General features: G+C 36.8%; 1 protein-coding gene across 1 annotated transcript in view; it reads right to left on the bottom strand.

Annotated features, from left to right (window-relative positions):
* CSMD3 (CUB and Sushi multiple domains 3) overlaps positions 1–23,652 on the bottom strand; it is an 878,998-nt gene that overhangs the window by 639,158 nt on the left and 216,188 nt on the right. The window contains exon 5 of the mRNA XM_058668892.1: positions 337–544. Coding sequence (XP_058524875.1) covers positions 337–544 — 208 coding nt within the window. The remainder of the gene's footprint in view (positions 1–336; positions 545–23,652) is intronic.

The following is a 23,652-nucleotide window of genomic DNA, read 5'->3' as shown; positions in this document are numbered from 1 at the left end:
GCCTTCAGATAAATTATTTGTCTACATGTTAAGGAACACTACACAAGTGAGACAGCTTTTATTTCCTTATACAACTTCTAATAAAGTCACAGATTACACCAATTGAGCAATAAAATGATACCAATGGAAATCTCTGTATTTCCAAATTTCAATCTATTTGCCATTTCATTTCTCCATAATGTCCCTCAGCTCTGACAAATATACATCATAGCTTTCATTTCACTACGTAGTCTTTAAACTATCTAGTGTTTTAAGGGTCTAACATACAGTTGATCTGTATTGCCCAAATTATTTCAGAAAAAAATAGTACCAATACTTGATAAAAAATCTACTTACCAAATTGTTGGTGGTTCGGAACCTTCAATTTCTAAGTAATCATATTTGTCTTCCATTTGGAAATCAGTAAATATGAGTGAAATTGTGTCCCCAGGCTCTGCCACAATGGTCCATGTGCAATCTGCATTATTATGGTACTCATTAGGGAAACTAGGGCTGGATATGATGCCACTGGATCCTCTCATTGTTCCTCCGCAAGCATCTTCAGCTGAGAAAAACAATGATATAATGTTCAGTTTTAAATTATTAGGAGAAATAAAATTGAAGCAACTCAATATTTTTGGATAAACATTGAAGTACCAATATTGTGATGTCAAGTGCATATCACACCGATAAAAATTACATAAAATGAGAAAGTTTTCCAACACATGTACATTATAAATTTTGTCATGATAATTATGTAACTGGTCATTGAAATAGAAATGAAAGCAAGTAAAAATCCATGTCCCAAAGTTAGAGCACTGGCAAATGGAGCACAAATTGTCCTTTCATGTTTGAAATGTGACATGAATAAGGCAAGAGAAATGTTGCTTAAAGTTTGTAAGGGGGAAATTTAAGGGGAAAATAAAGATATCATTTACAACATTGCATTAGTTTCAATCAGTTGTATATTTCAAAAGATTTTGAAAAATAGGTATAATTCAACTGAAAATATAATATGTCTTGGAAATTTTCATTGCATAAAATTAGTATAGAAACCACTCTGTCTTTAGGAATAATTTGCATGAAGCAATATTATCATTTGCTGGGTTTTAATGATATATATACATACAATATTACTAATAATTTTGATTTTGCAAGTAAGAATCATAGATTCTTCATTACTCTTTTTTTGACCGATGGTGTAACCTACAGTACCTGAGCATCTGTTTTCAGTAGGAAAATAGAAGACATTGTTTCACAAAGGAGCTGAACCCTAACACTTCTCTTATTATGACTGCTTAAGACAATCAAGTGAATAGGTTACAAATTTACTTGTGCAACATATTGCTTCATTATTTATGTTACTTGTGTTAGAGATTTAGAGGATTTTTTTAGTTCTTTTCATTCAAAGGAAAAAATCTATCTGCATAATGACCAATTATTACTTGTAAAGATGGATTGCTCCAGAATCTTAATAAATACCAAAGGCGGATGTGTCGTTCCATTTAACTATAGGGAGTAACAAAGCATTTTGTTTTGGAGACAATTTACTGTTATATTGTAGGCATAAATAACTAATTTTTTTCTCTTATACTTAATTCATTTGATACCATAATTTCTGATAGGGCACATGTATTGCTCTTAAAATACATTTAATGTTCATTGCACATTATTATAAAGATGATGCTGTGGCTGAAATATTTGTTGCATGTTCTATCTCTATTTTTAGAGCTTGTTAGACAATTAGAATGTACTCATGGTTCTGTCTGAACAGTGTGGCATGTTGCAACTAGAACACACAGTCCTTCAAATCTTAACCCTCTAGTAAACTTGTTCTGCTTTTTATTTTTTCTATTCCTAACCACATTTAAAAAAAAAATGTGACTTAGTACCACCACCAGTGTTGAAAACTACACTAGAAATAAAGTGCTATACTGTCATATATTCATAGTGTGACTGGTTCATGCCTATTGGACAAGCTCTGTGAAACATTTATTATTCCTCTCTAGATAAAATCTGAGGAATATGCATAAATTTTTAGATCACAATTAGGTAAAAAAATCCTCAAATTTAGAGGACTTAGTAATGTTCTTATTACCAAAACACAGGTAACTATGAAGCAATGCTTATGTTCATTACACCAATTTAACCCTTCCACAGCATTCATATGCAGTCATGTTACTTAAAGATGAGGATATTTCCTGTGAAATATATCACTGACTGATTTCAATATTATGTAAACAGTGCATACATGACCTAAAATGATCATGACATTACTAGGTACAATCTTATGACACCACTATTCTATATGAGGTCTGTATATCAAAAGTACTGATGTGATATGTGATTTTGCATCACACAGTCCCTATATGCAACTTATTTTGTCAACTTATAAATTGAATAATTGAGTAATCATTGAAAAAAAACTCAGTTTAGCAATTAGTGCCTCTAGTCCTGGGTACTCAAAACCAAATTTTCTTAGTTTTAGTTAAATTTCTTTGCTCTTCCTAGCTTCTATTTGTGAAAATGGGGTAGAGATGCAACAGAGAAGTACTGTTTCTTTTTCTGTATCTATTTAATATTTATGTCCAGCCTTGTCTTCTTATTGAACTCCGTGATTTCTTCCTTAAGTTGTAAGTGAAAGGAAAAGGTAGTGGGTATTCTCATCTTTCTCTGGCACAGAATTGGATATAGTTTCCTTAGGCGTTGGCACATATTTACAGAAAGAGTGTTCTTTTGCTCATGGGTGTTTTCATGGGATCCTTAGAGAGTCTCTGTAAATGATCTTGTTGTGGCTGATGGTATTTCTCTGGCTGGCAGCATACATTATTTTCTCATAAAGTGAAAACAGAACAGTACATTTCTGTCTTCCGAACTACGCCACATTGCTTTCCAAAGAAACCTCCTGAGCAAGATCTAAGACCATGCCAAGCTAGAACTCCCTCACAGAAATCCCACATTTGGTCAAAGGAACCATGTTCATTTATTCATCCTCTGTGTAAATGTGTTTTCTTCCAAAATGAAGCCCTTTGGGTTTGTAATAGACTTATAAATATTTCAGTTATGGATTAAATAACAATGCATTGCATCCCTCAAGCTTCGAGGCATATAAATCAGTTTCTTAACATAGTCTCCTTGAGGTTTTATAATCCAAAATCACAGCAGTGAGAAATCACTCCAAACTCATGACACGCTAAATGAGTAACTCCCAGAACAACTGATTTCAAGAAAAGTCTTAATTTACATAAACGCAATTTCAAGCCATATGTGTGACTAGCTTCCATATACAAATAAGCACAGAAACTCACTTCCTCTTGTGTTCAAAACATTATTGTTGCCAGTATTTTTTTCAAATCAAATCCTGTATTGAACATTTGCATTTGATCTCTTGATAATTCAGAAACAATGTCAAATCAGCCTCTGATAAATTATTAAACATTGAATTTAAATTCCTCTAAATGTTAGATACAAAACACTTTACTTTTGTGGCCCTATCAAAATCCTAGAACTTTCTCAAATTGTGATTTCATTTGCATAAAATGCAATGTCTATTAAAACCATATGTTTTGTTGGAGTAATAACAAAACCTAATAGCACAGTGCATTATCTATTTTCAATTTTATTATTTTCATTTTTTTATAACATTGCTAAAACAGTGAAAGGCAACATTAAATAAGTAAAAGACTGTTGAATCCAATCTCTGTTCTTTCTGCTAAATGCTATTTCTTGAACTTTAGTCAAAATGAGTTGGTATATGCTCTGTCAACTACAGGATAGATATGTTTATTCTCTCAACATTACTTTTTTCATAGTGTCCATCCTAACATATTTGATAAGTATATACTGTCGTATCTTCTGTCACATTTCATACAAAAACCAGACTTTAATTGCTCATAGAAAAATTTCTTAAGAATCTCAAGCTACATGTGGGATCATATTGGTTATTTGTTAAGTTCTTTGTGTCTTATTCAGTTTATTCACCTGGTCAGCTGTTCAAAAAGTTTTTGCTGTGATCTACTAAGGGCCAGGGAGAGCCATATTAGTGTCTCTGTTACAGTCATGATCCAGCTATCAATATCCCTGCTCTCATAGTGTATTCTAAAAGTGAATCAGGATTGAATCAAATACCTGAAAGCTGCAAATCTTGCAGATGGACTGCAAAGACACAATTTGTGCTAATGGAGCATTCAAGAACGAGAATTTCCTGACAATTTCCTATGAACAGTAGGTACTGGGCCTAGTGTGATGGCTGAATGTCTAAATCTTCACCTTGCAAGCTCTGGGATCCCACATGCACACTGGTTCGTGTCCCAGCTGCTCCATTACCCATCCAACTCCCTACTATAGGAAAGCAGTGGAGGGTGGTCCAAAACCTTGGGATTCTGTGCCCACGGGGAGATTCAGAGGAAGCTGCTGACTCCTGACTTTGGATGGGCTCAGCTCCCTCCACTACAGGCATTTGAGAGTGAACCAGCAGACAGAAGACCTTTCTCTCTGTCTCTCCTTCTCTTCATAAATTAGATCTTCTTTCCCAATAAAAAATAAAGTAGACAAAAAGCATAGGTGAGAGTACACCAGCAGTTTCTCTGGCAATCACACTAATGGGAAATGGGACTGTGTATTAGAACCAAGATGGTGTGGAGCTATATTGTATCAACTGCAAATGGAAGGGATACAAAGGCCAAGACCTTGCAGGGCCTTTATAATAGTCTGTGGTTTACTCAGTGAAATGGAAAGTTACTGAAAGGTTTTCAGCAAAATTATGATTGAATTTGGGTTCTGAAAAGATCATCTGTCTTCTGCCTGAAATGAGAGAGGAAGGAAGCCATAATTGATGCATATTAGGATCTCAATCTAGTATCTAAGCAAATTCTTGCATACTTTATTGCTTCCTGAACATAAATCACATCTTATTTATTAAGCATATTATCGTATTTATTCCTGAATCTTAAAAAGATTGTTTTTTTTCAGTCTTGTACAAATATCATCATAAATAAAATAAATTTGAATACTCTTCAGCTTAGGGTTTCAAAATAATATTTTATTATTTGCTTTCTGATTTGTTGTGCCTAATACATATAGCATAAAGGAAACTTAACATATATAAGCAAACTCAGCATCTTGTAATCTGATTATGTTTATAATGCTCCTTTATATTGTGGGATGTAGTGATCTTTCTACATTTTTTCTTTTTTAAATTAATTATTAAGCTGATTATTTGCTGGAAAGTTGAGCCTGTGATTATAAAGTTAATTGAAAGTATGGTATTACAAAAAATATGCTAAGGGGAAAAAATAAAGGAGATAGGGAAGAAAATAATATATTCTTAGAACTGTTATTTGTAAAATCCATAAATCTATTTTCCATGTGTTAACAAAAACTTAAAAATATAAAAAATCAGTTTTCCTAATTGAAAAGAAGTATTATTAAGCCCTTTGAATTCCCCTGCATTTATGATGGCTTCACAATATTCTTTCTTGACACATTAAAAATATAGTGGGTAATAAAGACTTGTAATAATATCTGTATACTTGTTCTAAGAAAAGTAGATAAGAACTTATATTTAAAGTGGGTTAATTTATATAGTCATGTGCCTATTTAATCCTTAAGGATTTTGAACTTACTCTAGTGTTGTGAGTAAATACCAATTGACTCAAATGTATTGATTAAAAATTATAGCTTTTAATTAGAGGAAATGTGGAGATTCCAAGACAGCTGAATATGGAAAAGACTTCCTGAGTTTGATCAGCAAAAGATAAAATAAGAAATATGGAGAAAGGAATTTACAGAGTAGAGTTGGAAAGAAGTTTGCATTGGAAGTTCTATGGGACAAAAAAAACACAACAGAACAGACACTGGATCAGCATGGACAGTACAGACAAAACTGACGGATGGAGGAGAAGGCAACTTGTGAGAGTGAGGTCAGAGCCAATTGCAGCATCCTGTGCTCTGGTGGGGTGCATCTGAGAGTCCTCTCTAGCCTCTACGGGTCTTAAGATATTGCTTTGTTTTGCTGGTCACTGGGTGTCCTTGTAGGGAGATGGAAAGAAACAAATGTGCTTCCCAGCTTCTTGCTATGGCTCCAGGGCCAGATTCAAAGTCAGAGTGGTTTGCAAGCTTCCGCTTCATGCGGTATCACCTGCGATACTGTGATACTTCAACCCTATTACAGGCTCTGGAGCTGAGACTACTAAGGGAGGGCACTCACTGGCAGCTGGCTCTAGAATGAGGTAGGCTCATGGGACTGAGAGGATCTTCTGCATGCCACCTCTGTGACAGCCTTGCATGCCATAACTGTGGGAATGCTCTGAACTACACAGCAGGTTATGGATGTAGCGTGAGCTCTAAGTAATCACTGTCTGGCTTTACAGGCTCAGGGATCCCTGGCTGCCTGTGGAGGTCATTGCAGAGGGTTCTGTGCTTACACTAAGAACCACAAAATCTTTTGTACAGTTCATGCACATGCATAGGTGGAGACTGTAACCACTTTATACTAATGGGGAATGATCACCTTAGAAGAGAAGATGTGAGGTTATGATCACACCAACTTCCCTTCTACTGACAATAAAAGTGATCTGTCATGTCCAACTTGGGTGCCACCATGGATTCTCACCCTCTTGGCACTGACCAGGACTCTGACCCACTCAAACCATGCCTCTGAAGATCCATTGAAGGAGCAACACTCCACTAAGCCACAGCAGCATAATTCAAAGATAAAAGCAACTAGAGAAGAAAACAAGCAGTATTTTCACAAATACCTAAGGATAAATGCACACATACAAAAAATAAGACCAAGGAAGAAAGCATGAATCCCCAGAAGGAGCACAACACCACCTCATTATTAGAGCATGAAGATATTAATTGATAAATGACTGAACATGTACCTATGATATGAAGAAATCCATATACAACATGGATGAAACATTGAGATATTAAGGACAAATTAAACTAAAATATTAAAGATGAAGAATTCATTATGTCAAATAAAAATACAAAATAGAAAGCCTCAACAGCAAGTTTGGTGAGACACATCCTTACAAGTATCTTCAGACAAAAACCTCACATTATCAGAATGAAGAATAAAAACCACATAATTATCTAAAGAGATGCCAAAAAGGCATGTTCTCAGCATCTTTTCATGATAAAAGCAGTTTGGGTATAGAAGGATCATTCCGCAGTGCTGTTAAGACAATATATGTAGAAGCCCAGCCAACATCATATTGAATAGATAAAGTTGTACAAATTTCCATGCAAGCATGCCTACTTTTACCATTGTTGTTCAGCATAGTTCTGAAAGTTTTAGCCAGAATCAATATGTAAGAAAAAGATATCAAATGAGACCAATTGGAAGGGAGGAAGTTAGATTTTCCCTGTTTGCAGATGGCATGATTCTGTACATAGGGGGAAAATAGACTGTACTGAGAGACTATTGGAACTCATTTAAAAAAATGTAGGATATAAAATCAATACAGTCCCAGCTATAGGAAACTACTGAGGTTGTCCTGCACCCAGACAAGAGTTGTATGCTGGGAGAACAATAGTCAATATCTGGTGGTCATTCTTGGCCTAGCTAAAACCAAATTAGTGTGAGCTATGCCTGTGTACCAGCATAGTTGCCTATTCTGTGTTGTGGCTTGGAATACTTATTATCATAAAAATTTTCATACTACCAAAAAATTCACACATTTACTGTTTACCCAATAAAAAATATCAACAGCATTCTTCTCATTCAAAAGCACAAAAAATGCCAAATAGCTAAAACAGAATCATCATAATACCAGACTTTGAGGAAACATACAGGACAGTTATAATGAAAACAGCCTGGTACTAGCACCAAAATAGACATGTAGACTAATGAAACAGAATAGAAACCCCACAAATTAATCCATGCACCTACAATCAACTAATCTTCAACCAAAAATTTAAGCTAAAACTCTGGAGAAAGGATAATCTGTTTAACAAATACTTCTGGGAAAAGTTGTATCACTGTGTACAGAAGTATGAAGCAAGACCCCACCTTACACTTTATGCATAAACTAACTTAAGATGGACCATGTGCATAATTATAAGACCCCTTATCATCAAATGATTAGTTAGAAACACTGGGGAAAGTCTGGAAGATATTGGCATAGGCAAAGATCACTAGGAAAAGAAACCAGAGTATACACGATAAAAGCAAAATTAGATAAATGGGATTACATCAAGCTAAGAAACTTGTGCAATGCAAAAGAAACATTCAACAAAGTGAAAAGGTAACCAACAGAGTAAAAGAAAATATTGAAACTGTGCATCTCATAAAGGATTAACGTACAGCATAAACAAAGATCTCAATAAGATCTCAATAAACAAAGACTAGCGTGCTATAAGCTGAATGACTCAGAGTACACGGAGGACTGGGAATTGTTCAAGTACTGGTAGCTGGAATGGAAAGTCCTCCTTAATTGTCTACAGTATTCAGTAGAAATTTCTGAAAGCATGCACTCCAGTAGAGTGGAAAAAACTCTGTCTTAAAAACTACCAAAGACTTCTCTAGTAAAACTTAAAAATATATCTCAAAAGAAACAAACTGATCTAAAAGTCATTTTGTTAAATACTAGAAGAAAGCCTATTATTCTTTATGAGAAAATAACTAGAGACACCTGATACTTAACATTTATAATGTTGAATATCTGATAAAAAGCTAGTAGCCATGCCAGGAAACACGATCATATAACTTATAACCAAAAGAAAAATAATTAGAAACAGATCAAAAGTATGAGGATGATGAAATTGAAAGATCAGGCTTTAAAACTGATAATATAACTGTATAACTATTCAAAGCAAGGATTAGCAAACTATATCTGTATTTTATAAAAACCTTCTCTTTACCTGTAGCTACATTTCATTTTTAACCATTGTTTTCTGGAGTCCCATTTGACTTGATGCTTTTAATGCTTAGAAGGAAAATTTAATGTTACCTCATTCAATAAAGTGAGGATAATAAAGTTTAACTGTTCTCAATATTTCTATAGTATATCTGCCTTTGCGTCAACCTATGTTCTCTTTGGAAGCAATTGCAAAGCATTTGATATACCATTAATTTAAACACAACCCCAAGATTCTTTTCTTTTCTTTAAATTAGTTGCTAGTCAACTGTAGAGTAGGATACTTATTTGTTTGCGAGGCAGGGAAAGAGAGAGTGGGAGGGACTCAAACTGATTGACTCATTCCTATAGTATCTCAGATGCTCCTGGTGGTTCCACAATCTAGCTTAACAAGATTTGTCCCAAGTCCCAGCACTTGCCAGCCAATGCTGCAGCCTGCACTTATTTTGGTTCATGCATGCACCAGTGGATACAATCGGTTAGTCCAGTCTGGTTCTTCCCCTAATTCAGTTCTCATGCAGACCAGCAGATGTTGTAGGCATGCCTGGCCTGGTCTGTAGCTAGTCCCAATTCTCATGCTCACCAGTGGGAGCAGTGGCCCATCAGGGAAGCCCTCGCTGCTCCTCTCCACCACTAGGCTTGCACCTCTCCCCCCAGGTCTCATGTGTGCTGGTGGGTGCTGTGGCCAGTTTGGGACACATGTATGCCAGCAGGTACTGTAACCTGATCTGATCTAGGCTGTTCTCAACCACAGGGATTTCATCCTGACAGAAGAGTTTCCCAAGCTTCTCTACCAGGTCTCCTCCTAGTGGCAGATCTTGCTCATTCCAGTGGGTCCTTGGTCCAGACTGATTAGTTCACCTCCTATCCTGGCAGGAACAGTGACTTTTTCCAGCCAGTCCACACCCATTATGGTTATTACTTTTGAATGTTACAGCCCAACAAATTCTGGTCAATGCTTATACAGCTCTTGCATGGTTCAGCATGTGCTGAGACCTAGCCCAACCTGTCCCACACTCACCCTTGCTCTCATGAGCACCAGTGGGTGCCAGAGTCTAACCCAGTTAGACTGGGTGCACCCCAGACTCTTTCCATATCATGCCAGGGGATACTACAGCCATGTTCAGCCAGATCGCCTACCACATTCTGGCTCTCACTTTTACCAGTAGTAACTACAACCCAACTAGGATGTCCCCTTATCTCCCAACAAGGTATGTTCCCAGCCTCAGCTCTTGCGTGTGTCAGTAGTTACTCTGACATGGCTAAACATAGCCCAAGCGCTGTCTTGGCCTTTGCCATCAGATGCTGCAGCCTGGCCTGTCCCAGCCCTCCTGCAGTTCCAATTCTTACCAGTGGATGATACAGCCAAGCCCTACCTAGTCTGCTCCCATCCCTGGCTCATGTACACTGTTAAGTGTGATAGCCTAGCCTGGCATTACCTGCACTCCACCCTGGCTCCTGTACATTCCAATGGGCAAAGGATTGCCTACCTCTGACTGGTCTGCCATCCTCCAGAACCAACCCACACACTTGCTGATGGGTGGAGTTACCTTGCACAGCCTGACCAACACCAAAGCAGGAATCACATGCTCACCAGGGGAGCTGCCTAGAATTCCCCAGCAGGACCATTCCCAGACCTAGATCCCACATGTGTCAGCAGGTGCTAGCCCCCTACCCAGCATATACTTCCCCTTCTGTTCTGGCCTTTGTATGAGCTGGTGGATGTTGTAGCTATGCGGTTAGGAAATACAAGATAATTTTTATGGAGTTCATTGCAAATTATAATTGGGGAAGTAGATCCAAAGCCAAATGTAAATGAGTTTTGGATACTCAACCCTTTTGGATAATTTAGTTTTTGGCATAAAAAGTGAAAAGTTGACTGCATAGGCATATACCCAAGAGTGGGGGTAGAAGACACCCACATTTACATTCAAGGCTCCAGGAATAGCAGTGCTTTAAATTTTTCCTAAATGGCTAATTTTAGCATCCATCCAAATGTCAGTGAGCCAGTTAGTGAGGTGAAGCTGCACTTTAAATGATGTCCAAGGGCTTTTTTATACAGTGTTAACATTTGCATAAAACCAAGTTTTTGGAGCCTTGTGTTTTCAAATCAATTTAGCTTTGTGTGCTAATATTTTATTAGAGCCCTGGAGATAAAGAAGCACACAGGGCAGTCATGTGTGCTGCTAAATCCCAAAGGAAGTCTCCACTGAAAACCAAGATTGTCACCAGACAAGATTAGCAAAAGAATTAGTCATGCACGATCAACTGTGTTAAATACTGAAGGAAAACACACATACACACACACACACACACACACACACACACACACACACACACAGGTTTCTCCTACTTCAGGGTGAAGTGTTAATGCCCTCAGTGCATATCACCATATGCTTCTGAAGGTATCACTGTATTCTATGAAGATGGATTTGTTAGAACCAACTACTTACTACTCCTACTTTAAATACTACTAATGAGGTGATGAAGTAAAAGCTTCAGTGCTCTGTTTCAGTAAATCCTGGACCTAAAGGAGACTGCCCTGAGTACACAACAGCTTAGTTTTTATCTCAATGTGGAATTAAAGAGACATATGCTAACCTTTAAATGCCGTGTAGTGACTGTAAGTTTCAAAATCAAGTAGCCAGCAAACAGAAATACTCAAAAAGTAAATCCATTCCCTGAAAAGTTTCTCTATTTTGCTGATTAAAACAAACAAACAGACAACAAACAAACAAAATCTTGCCATGAAGCGAGAGATCATTAAGGCTCAGCCTCTGGAAAAATGGGGATTTACTAAAAGAATTTTTATATGTTATTTACTGTACAAATCTTTCAGATTTCAAAAGAAGAATTGACTAAAATGTGAAGACTTTAAGAAAGAGTATTTCATCAGATATCTCTCATAGCATAAAATATGAAAACAGGTTTTACTTGGCAGAAGCACTTTGTTGTTCTCATAAGAGGGAACTAGGATATAGAAAAAAAATTATGTATGAAAGGGACTATGAAAAAGCTATATTCTTTGTGGCCCGGTACAGTAGCGCAGTGACTAAAGTCCTCACCTTGAATGTACCTGGATCTCATATGGGTGTCCATATGGAGCCCATATCTAATTTCAGCTGCCCTGCTTTCCATCCAGCTACCTGCTTGTGGCCTGGGACAGCAGTTGAGGATAACCCAAAGCCTTGGGACTCTGTACCCGCCTGAGAGACCTGGAAGAAGCTTCTGACTCTTGGCTTCAGATTAGCTCAGCTCTGGCTGTTATGGCTACTTGCCAAGTGAACCATCGGACAGAAGATCTCTCTCTCTGTCTCTCCTCCTCTCTGCATATCTGACTTTGCAATACAAATAAATAAATTGGGCCCGGCGCAGTAGCGTAGTGGTTAAAGTCCTCGCCTTGCACATGCCAGGATCCCATATGGGTGCCGGTTCTAATCCCAGCAGCCTGCTTCCCATCCAGCTCACTGCTTGTGGCCTGGGAAAGCAGTTGAGGACGGCCCAAAGCCTTGGGACCTTGCACCTGTGTGGGAGACCCTGAGGAGCTCCTGGCTTTGGATTGGCTGAGCTCCAGCCATTGCGCTCACTTGGGTAGTGAACCATCGGATGGAAGATCTTCCTCTCTCTCTCTCTCCTCCTCTCTGTATATCCGCCTTTCCAATAAAAAAGATAAATAAAATAATAAATAAATAAGTAAATAAATAAATCTTTTTAAAATATATATATTCTTTTATGTTCAGTACATAACTTTTCCTTTTTAGGTTTGCGACAGAAAAGCATCATTTGAGCTGAGGTACTTATAATAATTTTTTGTTTTCTCTTGAGAAGTTATGATCATTGCTACATGCAACTTTCTGGAATATAACTAATCGTGTTTAATTGAGCATGTATATGTCACAAACTTAAGCACTTTGCTTATACTGTTAACATAATCATATTCTCAGACCTATTGTATAGATGGGATGTTAAATACATCAGTTATATCATGAATAAATAGAAGCATTTGTGTTTACAAAAATAGTACTAACAATGTATACTAAGAAGAATATGCCTGAAAATAGCATCCCTGTGAACCAATGTACGTGTCACTTTACATGACAAAAGATAATTAAGATTGAGGATGTGATTAAGGTTGCTGATCAGCTGGCAATTAAGATGTAATTAAGGTTGAAGGTGAGATGATGAGTAGATCACCTTGGATTATTTCAGCAAACTCATTCTAATTACATGAATTCTCTCAAATCCAAGAAGAAAGAATGAGAGAGAGAAAATTATTTCATGTCTTCAAAACAGAAGAAGGGGCTAAGCATCCAAGAAATTCAGGCACTCTTACAATGCTAGGAAAAGGGATCGATTCTTTTTATTTTGTTTTTAATAATGTTTACATAATTGAGAGGAATGTATGCCCATGTGTGTTTTGTATTAGGGTGGAAAGGGTTAAGATATGGAGGAAGATGATCTGAACAAATGTTTCTATTTGTTTTCTCCTGTGTCCACAGTTGAGAGGGGTGGAAAGGATCAGGGGCCAGTCCTGCTGTCAAATGGGAATGGTCATTTGATGACACTTCAGAGACCTAAATGTGGGGAAGAATGTTCTCAGGTTGTTACTTGAGTCGTGTTGGTAGTTCTGAGATGTTGTCAGCCTCAATGCACCAAGGTTGAGAAAATCTGCCCAAAGTCTATTTGCTGACCAAGTCCACCTTAGTACATCCACTGACCCAGACACTAACTGCAAACAAAGCTTGGCCAGGAGAATGGTCCAACTTTGTTTTGCTTTCCATCCCCTGATGTGGCACTCAACATCTTTTGCTGACCCAGATGAGCTGACTTTCATGTTCCCTGTGTACATCATGGAATGCTGTCCACTGCACACACATTAGCAACTGAGGATGCTCAGTCTGGATACATTTGCTCCAAGGTCAAAGCACATATATTTTCAATTTTTCCTCTGGTCAGGGTTTGAACCCAGTGATTCAGTCAGAGTACCTCCAAGAAACTTCACCTGGAATGAACTCAGACTTGATTATTGTGTGCACCAATCAGTGTAGGTTCAAGTTCGCTCTGTCACCTGTTCCAGCCAGTACACATACTGGTGGATACAGCTGCCTGGTGAGTTCTGTCCTGAGCCCCGTCTCTCATGTGATCTCATGGGTGCTATGGCCTAGTCCAGCCCAGCTCACCACAGGCCCAATCCTCACGCATATTAACAGATGCCACAGCCTAGTCAGGGTGATCTCCAATAACTCACACCAGGCCTCACCCCAGCCCTGTTTTTTGCATGTGTTAGCATGTGCTGTGATCCAGCGTGGTCCATCTCACATCCAGTCTGGTTCTCATGCACACTGTGATGCACTTCAGCTCAGCCCAACCTGACTCCAGATCCAGCCCACATGTATGCTCGTGGATTTTGACACTTTGGCCAGTTTAGCCAGCCCCAAGCCCTGGTTTTCATGCTTACCAGCTGGAACTGAAGGTCATCAGTAGAGTATTCACAGTTTCCCTATTAGGCCCACTCCCATACCTGGATCTAGGGGCCACCAGAACATACTGTGGTCCAGCCTAATATTATTCACATCCAGTCCCATCACTGCCAGGGAGTGCTGCAGCCCAACCCAGCCCAGCTAGCATGCCATCATTCTGGCTCTTGTGTGTCAGCTACAGTGCACTCGTTTTGGCTCTTGTGTGCACTAATGGGTACAGCAGCCTTGTCCAGCCTGGCATAACCCCAGACCAGCCTGCACTCAGTCCCAACTCTCACACATACTATGAGAAGCAGCAGTCCAGAAAGGCAGTCCTTAAAGTTCCCTTATCAGGTCCCCTTCCAGATGCGGGGTTTATACATACCGGCATGTGCTGTGACCCAATCTGAGAAGGTTTGCTGCCAGACTCAGCATTTGCCATCAGTTGTTACAACCTGGCTCAGCTCAGTCTGCCGCTAGTTCTTGTTGTCACTTGGTGGGTGCAGCAGCCTAGCCCAGCCTGGCAATCCTTAGCTCTCATGTGAATAAGCAGTGTTGTGGTACAACCTCAATTGGCCTAATCCTCTCATTCACCAGTGGGAGCTTCAGCACAGCCAAGGAGTTCCCCAAGTTCCCCTGCCAGGCCTGCTCCCCGTACAGGATCCCTAATGTGCCAGTTGGTACTTCAACCCAGCTTGACTGGCCTGCAGCCATTCCAGCTCTCGTTGGTGGGTTCTACAGCCTAGCACAACCTGGCACACCTCCAGACCTGGCTCAAAATTCTCCTACAAATCCTGTTTCCAGGAATGAATCATGTGTATGCTGGCAGGTGCTTCAACCCAGACTAGCATGGCTCATTTCAGCCCCATCTCTCACTGGTAGGTGTTGCAACCTAGCCCAACAAGATCTGGCTCACACCCATCGTTGATTTCATGCATGCCAGTGGGTGCTGTAGACTGGCCCAGTCCAGCCTGCCTCAAGATCCAGCCCACAAACACGCTGATGAGTGCTGCTGTGTTTCCTGGCCTGGTCTGCTTGCAGCCCTGGTTATTTTGTTCCCCAGAGGGAGATGCTGCCTAGCAGGGGAGTTACTCAATTTTCCCTACGAGGCTTGCTCCAAGAGATAAATTATTTTCTACAGACTCCAAAAAGAAAGCAACTCTGCCAACTTTTTAATTTTAGGTTAGTAAGACCTGATGTGGATCTCTGACCTACAAAATTGTAAGACTAAAAGTAAGATAATACACTTTTGTTATAGTAATGCATTGTTTTTATAATTTATTGAAATGTAAAATTAATAATATTAAACAATTTATTAGCAAGATTACACACACACAGACATACACAAATACACACACCTCATCCCTAGGTTAAACAAGTCTGCATGTGTGTGTGTGTGTATATATATATATACATACATACATACACACACACAAGTTTGGAACTCTTTTTATTTGTTTAATTGTTTTTTTATAGAACTTAGAGGGAGGTGAGACGTATTAAGGGAGGTTGGAATTACCTTTTATGATAGTGGTATGGTACATGTGCATAAGAAATGATAAGGGCCAATTAAGTCAGAAAACTTAAACCTTCAATAAGTTATAGTCATGAAACTATTTATTCTCTACTTGATCTACATGCACATATTCACATAAAAGATGCATTTATGTGGAGAAAACATAAAATTAAAAATATGAAATGCATCTGTATTAGATAAATAGTAATTAAATAATATAATCTTGAGCATAAACGGATAAAAAACATGCAGTTATGTTTTATATGCCATTTTGATTAAAGAATAAGACTTAAGACAGTTAACTACTTTAAGAAATACCAACATAGATTGACTGGAAAATAAAATGCAGAAAGAAGAGCAGAAGGAGGAGGAAAGGGATGGGGAACTAGGCAGCCATGCAACTTTCTTTTAATATTTTTTTAAGTTGTTGCCTGTTTGATTTTTCTTTCTCCTTTATTAACTATTTACCCTCAACTTTGCTTCCAGCAAAATCTCTGTTATTGTTTCTTGTTAAAATTATTTTCTATCTTTTCCAAGCTAGGTGACATTTCTATCTAGGTATTAATATAACAGTGTGCTATTATGTAAAGAAGTACATTTATTTATCTCTGTCTTCAGGGCATCATGGACTAAGAGTATTTAAAAGCAGGTTTACATTTATATCTCAATCTTTTCTGACTAGCAGAACATCTTGCTTCTGGGTGGTATCTTACCTCACTTGTGGAAAGTAGATTAGTAAATGAAAAATGATTTAAAATTAAATCAAAGTTCAGCAATTGGGTATTTGGTGTAACAATTAAGATGTTACTTTGGATATGAATATCTCAAACTATTGAACTTGGATAAATGTTCTGTCCCCACTCTTAATATTATAATAATGTACACTCTCCCAGGCAGCCAGTGTTGATTTAAGTAGTTGCCTCCATGGCACCATGTGGAAAATCCAGATTGAATTTCTGGCTTCTTATTGTGTCTTGGCCCCCAATGAACTGCAGGCATTTGGGGAGTAAACCATCAGAGACCTCTCTGTATCTCTGTCTCTACCTTTGCCTTTCAAATAAACAAATTGCTTTTTAAAAACATAGTTCCAACATTGCATATTAACAACCCCTGTCCCCTCTACTCGATTCTCTTGTGAATATTTTAAAAGTAGGACCTATTGTTTTTTTCCCACATTCAACTTCCTTCTCTCACAGGCATTCACTCAAACACCTTTTGACTAGGCCAGGCTGTATTATATCTTTATGTCACCACCCACCATCACACCTTTTTTTGCTTAAACAAAAACCACTTGCGTTTGCTTCATTCCCTTGTTCCGCTCTCCCATGCCTATGTAACCATCTAGTCGTGTTCATTTACTCATTTAATTTTTTTTTTCAAAGCAAAATGAAGGAGGTGGTGGGAGGGGAGAGAAAAAGAGAGATTTCCATTCACTGTTTTTGTTTCCAAATGGCCACAACAGTTAGGGCTAGATCAGATTCCCATTTGGGTCATGGAGATCCCAAATACTTGGCTCGTCTTGTACTGTTTCCCCAGGCACATTAGTAGGGTGTTGGATTGGAAGTGTGGCAGCCAGGACTTCAACTGGCACCTGTATGGGATGCCAACATCACATATGGCAGCTTAATGAGCAGCACCATAATGCAGGCCCCATGTTTACTGTATTTCTAATAAATTCTGAAAATCTTACCTAGTGGCTAGATTACTTTCCTCCTAATTTGTGTTCTTAGTTAAATTCTACTGTTCTCCTTTATTCTCTAATGCAGCAGAAAATTTTAAAATTCTAAAAATATGATTCAGTTTGTGTTACTCCTTCCCTATAATGCTTCAATATTTTTATTATAACTGTTAAAAATCATAATTTTGTGCTTTAAATCTCAGAGCCCTGCCTAATCTGATCCTGAAATATTGCCTTCATTTTCCTGTCACAGAAACTCACGATGGTGTTCTTTCAATTTATCAAAAATCTAACCTAGTTCTTCCTTAAAGGCATTACCTGTGACTTTTCTTTTGTCTGGAATATCCTTTCTTTCCTCTTGCTTGTTGTCAATGTCCCTTGTTATCATGTAGAACTCAGTTGGACCATCACTCTCTAAGACAGATTATTTCTATGACCACTTTATCTGAAATTGAGCAGTATGCATTTCAGACTCTCCTTTCATCACTCTTCCTGCAGTTTGTAATTTTCATAACTGCATGCTGTTTTGTGTTTATCTTTTTTCTAATTTTTTGTCTTACTCCATTAATGTAAGAAGAAAGTAAGTTGAGGTTCTTGGTGAATCATTTAGGTCACAGCAAAGAGCTTGACATATAGAAGTGGCGTAATGCAAATTTTGAAGGAATAAATGAACCAAGACAGAAAGGAAATAAACACATGAAGAAAGGAAGGTAGGAAGGCAAGAAGAGGTTGACATTTATAGCATTCTGCTTACTTAATAGAGCTACATATATAAGAACAGTTTTTATGATTCTGTGTGTAAAATATGTGGATATGCATACTCAAAATTTTTATGCTTAAGAATGAAAGTAAGATTGTAATGTACAATGTTTGTTAATGACTATGTAAATTTTAATTTTTATAATCTGTACTGATTAAATTATCATAAATCTTTAAAAATTGTGTGGAAGTGGCAACCCTAGATATATTAACTTAAATAGTAAATTTACTTAATATATGATTCCAAATGTGAAAAAATAAGTAAATATGTTTTCGAGGCTGAAAAATATAATAAATACAAATTCAGAAGTATCATTTTAAAATTCTGAACATATTTTAAAATATAAATGAATTCTAGTAACCTAATAATTTCAAGAGCAATTTTGAGATATTGCTCCTGTTTCCTTACTTTCAAATTAAAACATAGGTACAAATTGAATGTTTAAAATTGGTTTGGGTTGTTAAGTGAATACAGTTTCTGAAGCAAAGAGAAAAGGGCAACAAAATGGCACAGCTTTTACATCCAGTTCAGGGACATGGTGCTTTATCAAATCTCAAAATGCATTCATGTTGAAAGACTCAATTTACCAAAATGTTAACGTAGTTGAGAATGTTAGCTTCTGTTTTTAGAATCTGTTCCATTTGTGTGAAATCCATAAGGATTTTATATTTTCTCAGAAATCTGAATAGCACATGTGAACTGTTAAATATGGAAGTAATATTAATATAGTTAATGAAGATACAGTTTTCACACACCTATAATTCTATTTAATACACGTTTACTATTTTTTATACTTTTCCAATTGTGAAAATTAACTTGGACAACAAATAGTGTTCTGGATTCTTTAATCCTTTAAAGGCAAAGGTATAACCTTTAGGGAACATGAGGGCAGGATCTAGGAAATAGAACATATGGAAAAGATAGGTTAGGTCAAATCCCAAGGATATAGGGGAAATATGCTCTGCTCCCTCCAATAGTCCTATGATAAGTAGTCACTATCTAACAGGATTTAAGAGCAAACCAGTCAGCTTACCCACTGACCAGTATTAAGAATATAAAAAGGCATCTGCCAACTAATTTTAAGGTTTATTTATTTTTATTAGAAAGTCAGATCTGTCTTCTGTTTCACTCCCCAAATAGATGCAACAGCTGGAGCTGAGCCAATTTTTAGAAAGGAGCCAGGAGGTTCTTACAGGTCTCCCATGTGGTTCCCAAGGCTTTGTTTGGGCCATCCTCCACTGCTTTCTCAGGCCACAAAAAGGGAGCCTGATGGGAACTGGGGCAGCCAAGATATGAACTAGTTGCCATATGGGATCCAAGTGTATGCAAGATGAGGACTTTAGCCCTTAGGTTACCATTCTGAGCCTGACATTTGACAACTTTATTAGCACAGAAAATTGCAGTTTGATTAAATTCCCACTCACTCTACAAATAGTTATTGACAGCCTATTAAAATCATGCAATGTTTTAGGCATTGAGGATATAATGATGATTGTATCATATTATAAAGAAACTAATTTCAGGAAGTAATTATAAATTGCACATGGAAATTTAAGCTGTATGTAATACTGAGGAGTGGCAGGTATCCCAAGGGAGCTTGATGAAAAAGTGTAAACATGTACTTATTGAAATGTAACTATACAAGTAGCCAAGGGAAGGAAGCGATGGAATTGAAAAGCTGCTGAAAGCAGAAATATTTTAGTGAAATAGTCCAACACAACACTGGAAAAAATCACATTAACCATGGTTTTCATTTGTGCTAGAAAAATATCTCAGGGATGTCTGTGACCTCAAAATAAGATTTGTAAACTGCTGCTAAGCCAATAATTTATTCTTTTAAAGATGCAACTAGTAATTGTATGCAGAATTGTGAGCTTAAGCATTGGTTTGACTTTATGAGATTTTAATATCTGACTTAATAGTAAGTATTGTTGTAATCAACAGCATCTTATTTAAGGGCTAGTGGCTTAAATACATAGTGGATTATATTCGTACAAAAATGAAGGAATTCCTATCCACAATACAAGTGAAATAAATGCACCACAAAAATATGATATTGCATGATTTTAGTAGGAGAACACTCAAATTCATGAAAACGTGAAGTATTTGAATGCGTTCCTAACATGTATATGTAGGAAGTTGCATAATGTTATAACATATATTCTCAGTAAACTAAGTGAGGGGCTTCCATAGCTTTTTTAGTTACCCATGTATTCGTTCATGGTTGGACACTAACTAGGCTTATTAAAACAAATGTTGATATTGCATAATTGACATATTAAGTTATTGATTATAATTCCAACACTAGCTTTGCAGTACATACTATCAAATTACTGATGGAGAGTAATGAAATAAGTGATAAAATTAATCATTTCTTTTGGAGTGTATGCAATAAAAATATAGATGAGTTAAATATGCAACCTATTGAAAATTCAGTTGACAGTAGATTAATTTTTTAGTTTGCACAATTTTATTTTCTCTTGACATTAAGTAATTGCTACTGAAGAGTGGATTTTATATGAAAATGATTTTATGAAACTACAAAAATATTTGTGAGGAATGTATTTTAAACATCTTATTCAGTGCAGTTTAAAAGCATTGATGCGTTTTTGTCAGGATGTATGAGTTCTTTTCTGCTATTTAAAATGTATTATTTAAATGGTATACATTCCTAAATATTTAGGTAAAAAAGGGATGTTTCAAGATCAGTTAATTTCAGTTTTCATTATGTATTTTTATGGCCCAATCAAGAACACTCAGAGAATCATCCAAGTGACTAGTGCTGTTCCTCACAGGTCATTATTGGATTGACCTTTATATAAACATGTGTGAATAAACTTAAGAGCTAGAATAGGAAGTGACTTCTGAGTACTGAAAAAAGGTACTTGAAGTCTGAATTTAGGTGAGTGTTCTGAATTTGTCTGAATACTATCACATCAATTATTTAATATAACAAAAATGTTGAAAGACTAAAGCATATCAGGTACTACTTAAGATATTGAGAATGCCAAGAGACAGAAGATAGCACTTGAGAAACTCACAGAGGTATGTAAAACTTCCTGTAATCATAATTAAATAATATATTTTAAGTTCTATGAGAAGTATAAGGATAGTTTGGAAAAAAAGAAGAAGTATTCAAGTATCTCTTGTATCGGAATGTCATGCTAGGGAAAGAAAACATTCTGAGATGCTGAATAATTGCATTATTGGAGGCAAGTGTTTGGTATCAGTTACTTCAACCAACACAGTAAATATGAAACTAAATATTGAGTAGTATTGCAAGTGTGGATAATGAAGGAAATTTCAATTTACATACAATTAAAATTGAAATTTCCATCTTTAGTTATATTATCCATCAGAGCTGATAAAGAACTTCTGTAAAGTTAGTATGTAAACTATATTGGTTAAATGTTATGCAGGTAGATTAAGTTGAAGAAAGCTAAAGGAAATATATTAGAAAGCCTTTCTTGTCATTTTTAAATAAAATGTGTAGGATGAGGAGAAAAAAAGAATCTACTAGGTTTATTAAGTAATCATAGGTAACAGGCAAAACTGCTTTTTCGTGGAGTTTTGGAGACAGAAATCTGATTTTAGTTGAGTTAAAGATGATAATAGGAAGTCAAGAAGTCAAGTCAGCAAAGGTAAATATAAGAAGATGGGGTTGAAGAAATAGTTATGGGAGGAATTTCTAAAACAATGCAAAATGCAAAATGATTTTCTTCGTTCTTGATATCAAATAATATGTGTTGTGTTCATGCTGGGAGGTAATTCAGTATTAAACAAGATATTATTTTAAAAATGACCATGAAAGCATGAAGAATATCTTATTAGAATATATGTATGAATGTCTTATAAATTAGCCCTGTTTAAGAACCATTAAAGCTACCCTTCAGTTAATGCTACACTTTATTTTTCTTGTCATAGAACATACAACATTTTATAATTTTCAACATGGACTTGGAGAAGTCAAGAACATGAATGATTTTAGATAAAATAGTTTATAGGTTTCTAGAAAACAAGTGTAGGTCTAAGTCTTAGATTTAAATGAGAAAGAACAGCTGTAAGTCAAGTTATCAGTCTAAAAGTGATGGAAGAAATTTCCTAGGAAGAAAGTGAGAATGAATGCATAAGTTGTACATTTTTGCACAGACATAAGCTAAAAAACCTTAAGAGAGTGTACAATTTCAGCCTGGGTTTTCACTATACAAGCAAATGTTATGATATACCCCTCAAGAGTGGATGAAACTGGGGTGCAGAATGGAGGAGACACACACAGATTTTGATAATGTCATCAAGAATAATGGAGTGGCAATCATCAGTTTTTACAAAGTTCAAGTGCGTCAAGTGCTCAGCTGAGGAAGGAAACATAAGAAATTGTAGTGCCACCAAAAGAAAAAGCAAGATTGAGATTAAGGATTTGAAAGAATTTGAAAGATGGAATTATCCTGAGACAGAATTAGTGTCTACTAGAAATGTTAATATTACTGAACACCTAATGATTAGAAACTGTTTTGCCAGTTTAGGCAAACAATGCTCCTGAAATTTTGTAGTCTGAAAAATTTCCACAGTTCACAATCTGTTAGTGCTTTGCATTTTCTTATTTAGTTTGTTTCCGTTATAATTCTCTTAGTCTTTGGGGGGGGGCAGTATAACAAAATATCTGAAACTGGACAATTTATAAAGAGCAGAAATGTATCCCTTGCAGTTCTGGGGAGGGATGTTGAAGATGAAGGCGTGGGTGAGCATTCAGCCTCCTCCATGGTGGCTCCTAATACTGCATCCTCCAGAAAAGAGGGACACTGCTTTTGCAATGGTATGAGGAAGTGGAAGGGCCTGTAAACTCTATCAGATGCTTTTCATTAATAAGAGCAATTAATTTCATTCATGCAGGGAGACAAACCCCTCATGATTCAGTCACCTCCCAAGGGCCACGCTTCCCATCATTTTTGGCAGTGAGGATTCAGTTTCAAAAATATTTTTTGGAAGGGATAAAAAGCATTTGAGCCATAGCAGTAGCAAACCACTCACAATCCACTCAAACCATATGCAATTTTTTAATTATAGTAAAGACAGAATCTGTCATGTGGCTCAGCCAAGGCCCAATTTAGATCTCAGTTTTGTCTATTTTATTCTGTTTAAAATGAATACCTGTCTTCCATGAAACATTTGTGTCACATCAGTGAACACACATTGCATCTTTCTGCTGTGTCATATGCTTTCCTGCTCAATTTTACTCCATTTACTTGTTAATATCCCCCAAATATATTTTGCCATATTTATCATTTAATTCTACCAAATACCGCACTTTAAGAAATCTCCAAAAAACAGTCAATTTAGATTTTTTTTCATCTCAAATGCTCCAGCATCCCTGTATTTATAGACTATTTTGAAGTATA

This window comes from Ochotona princeps, chromosome 9, assembly GCF_030435755.1.
Source record: "Ochotona princeps isolate mOchPri1 chromosome 9, mOchPri1.hap1, whole genome shotgun sequence".
In the NCBI taxonomy this organism is placed as follows: domain Eukaryota; kingdom Metazoa; phylum Chordata; class Mammalia; order Lagomorpha; family Ochotonidae; genus Ochotona; species Ochotona princeps.
The sequence above is the reverse complement of the archived record's forward strand: the minus strand, read 5'-3'. Positions and strand labels throughout refer to the sequence as shown.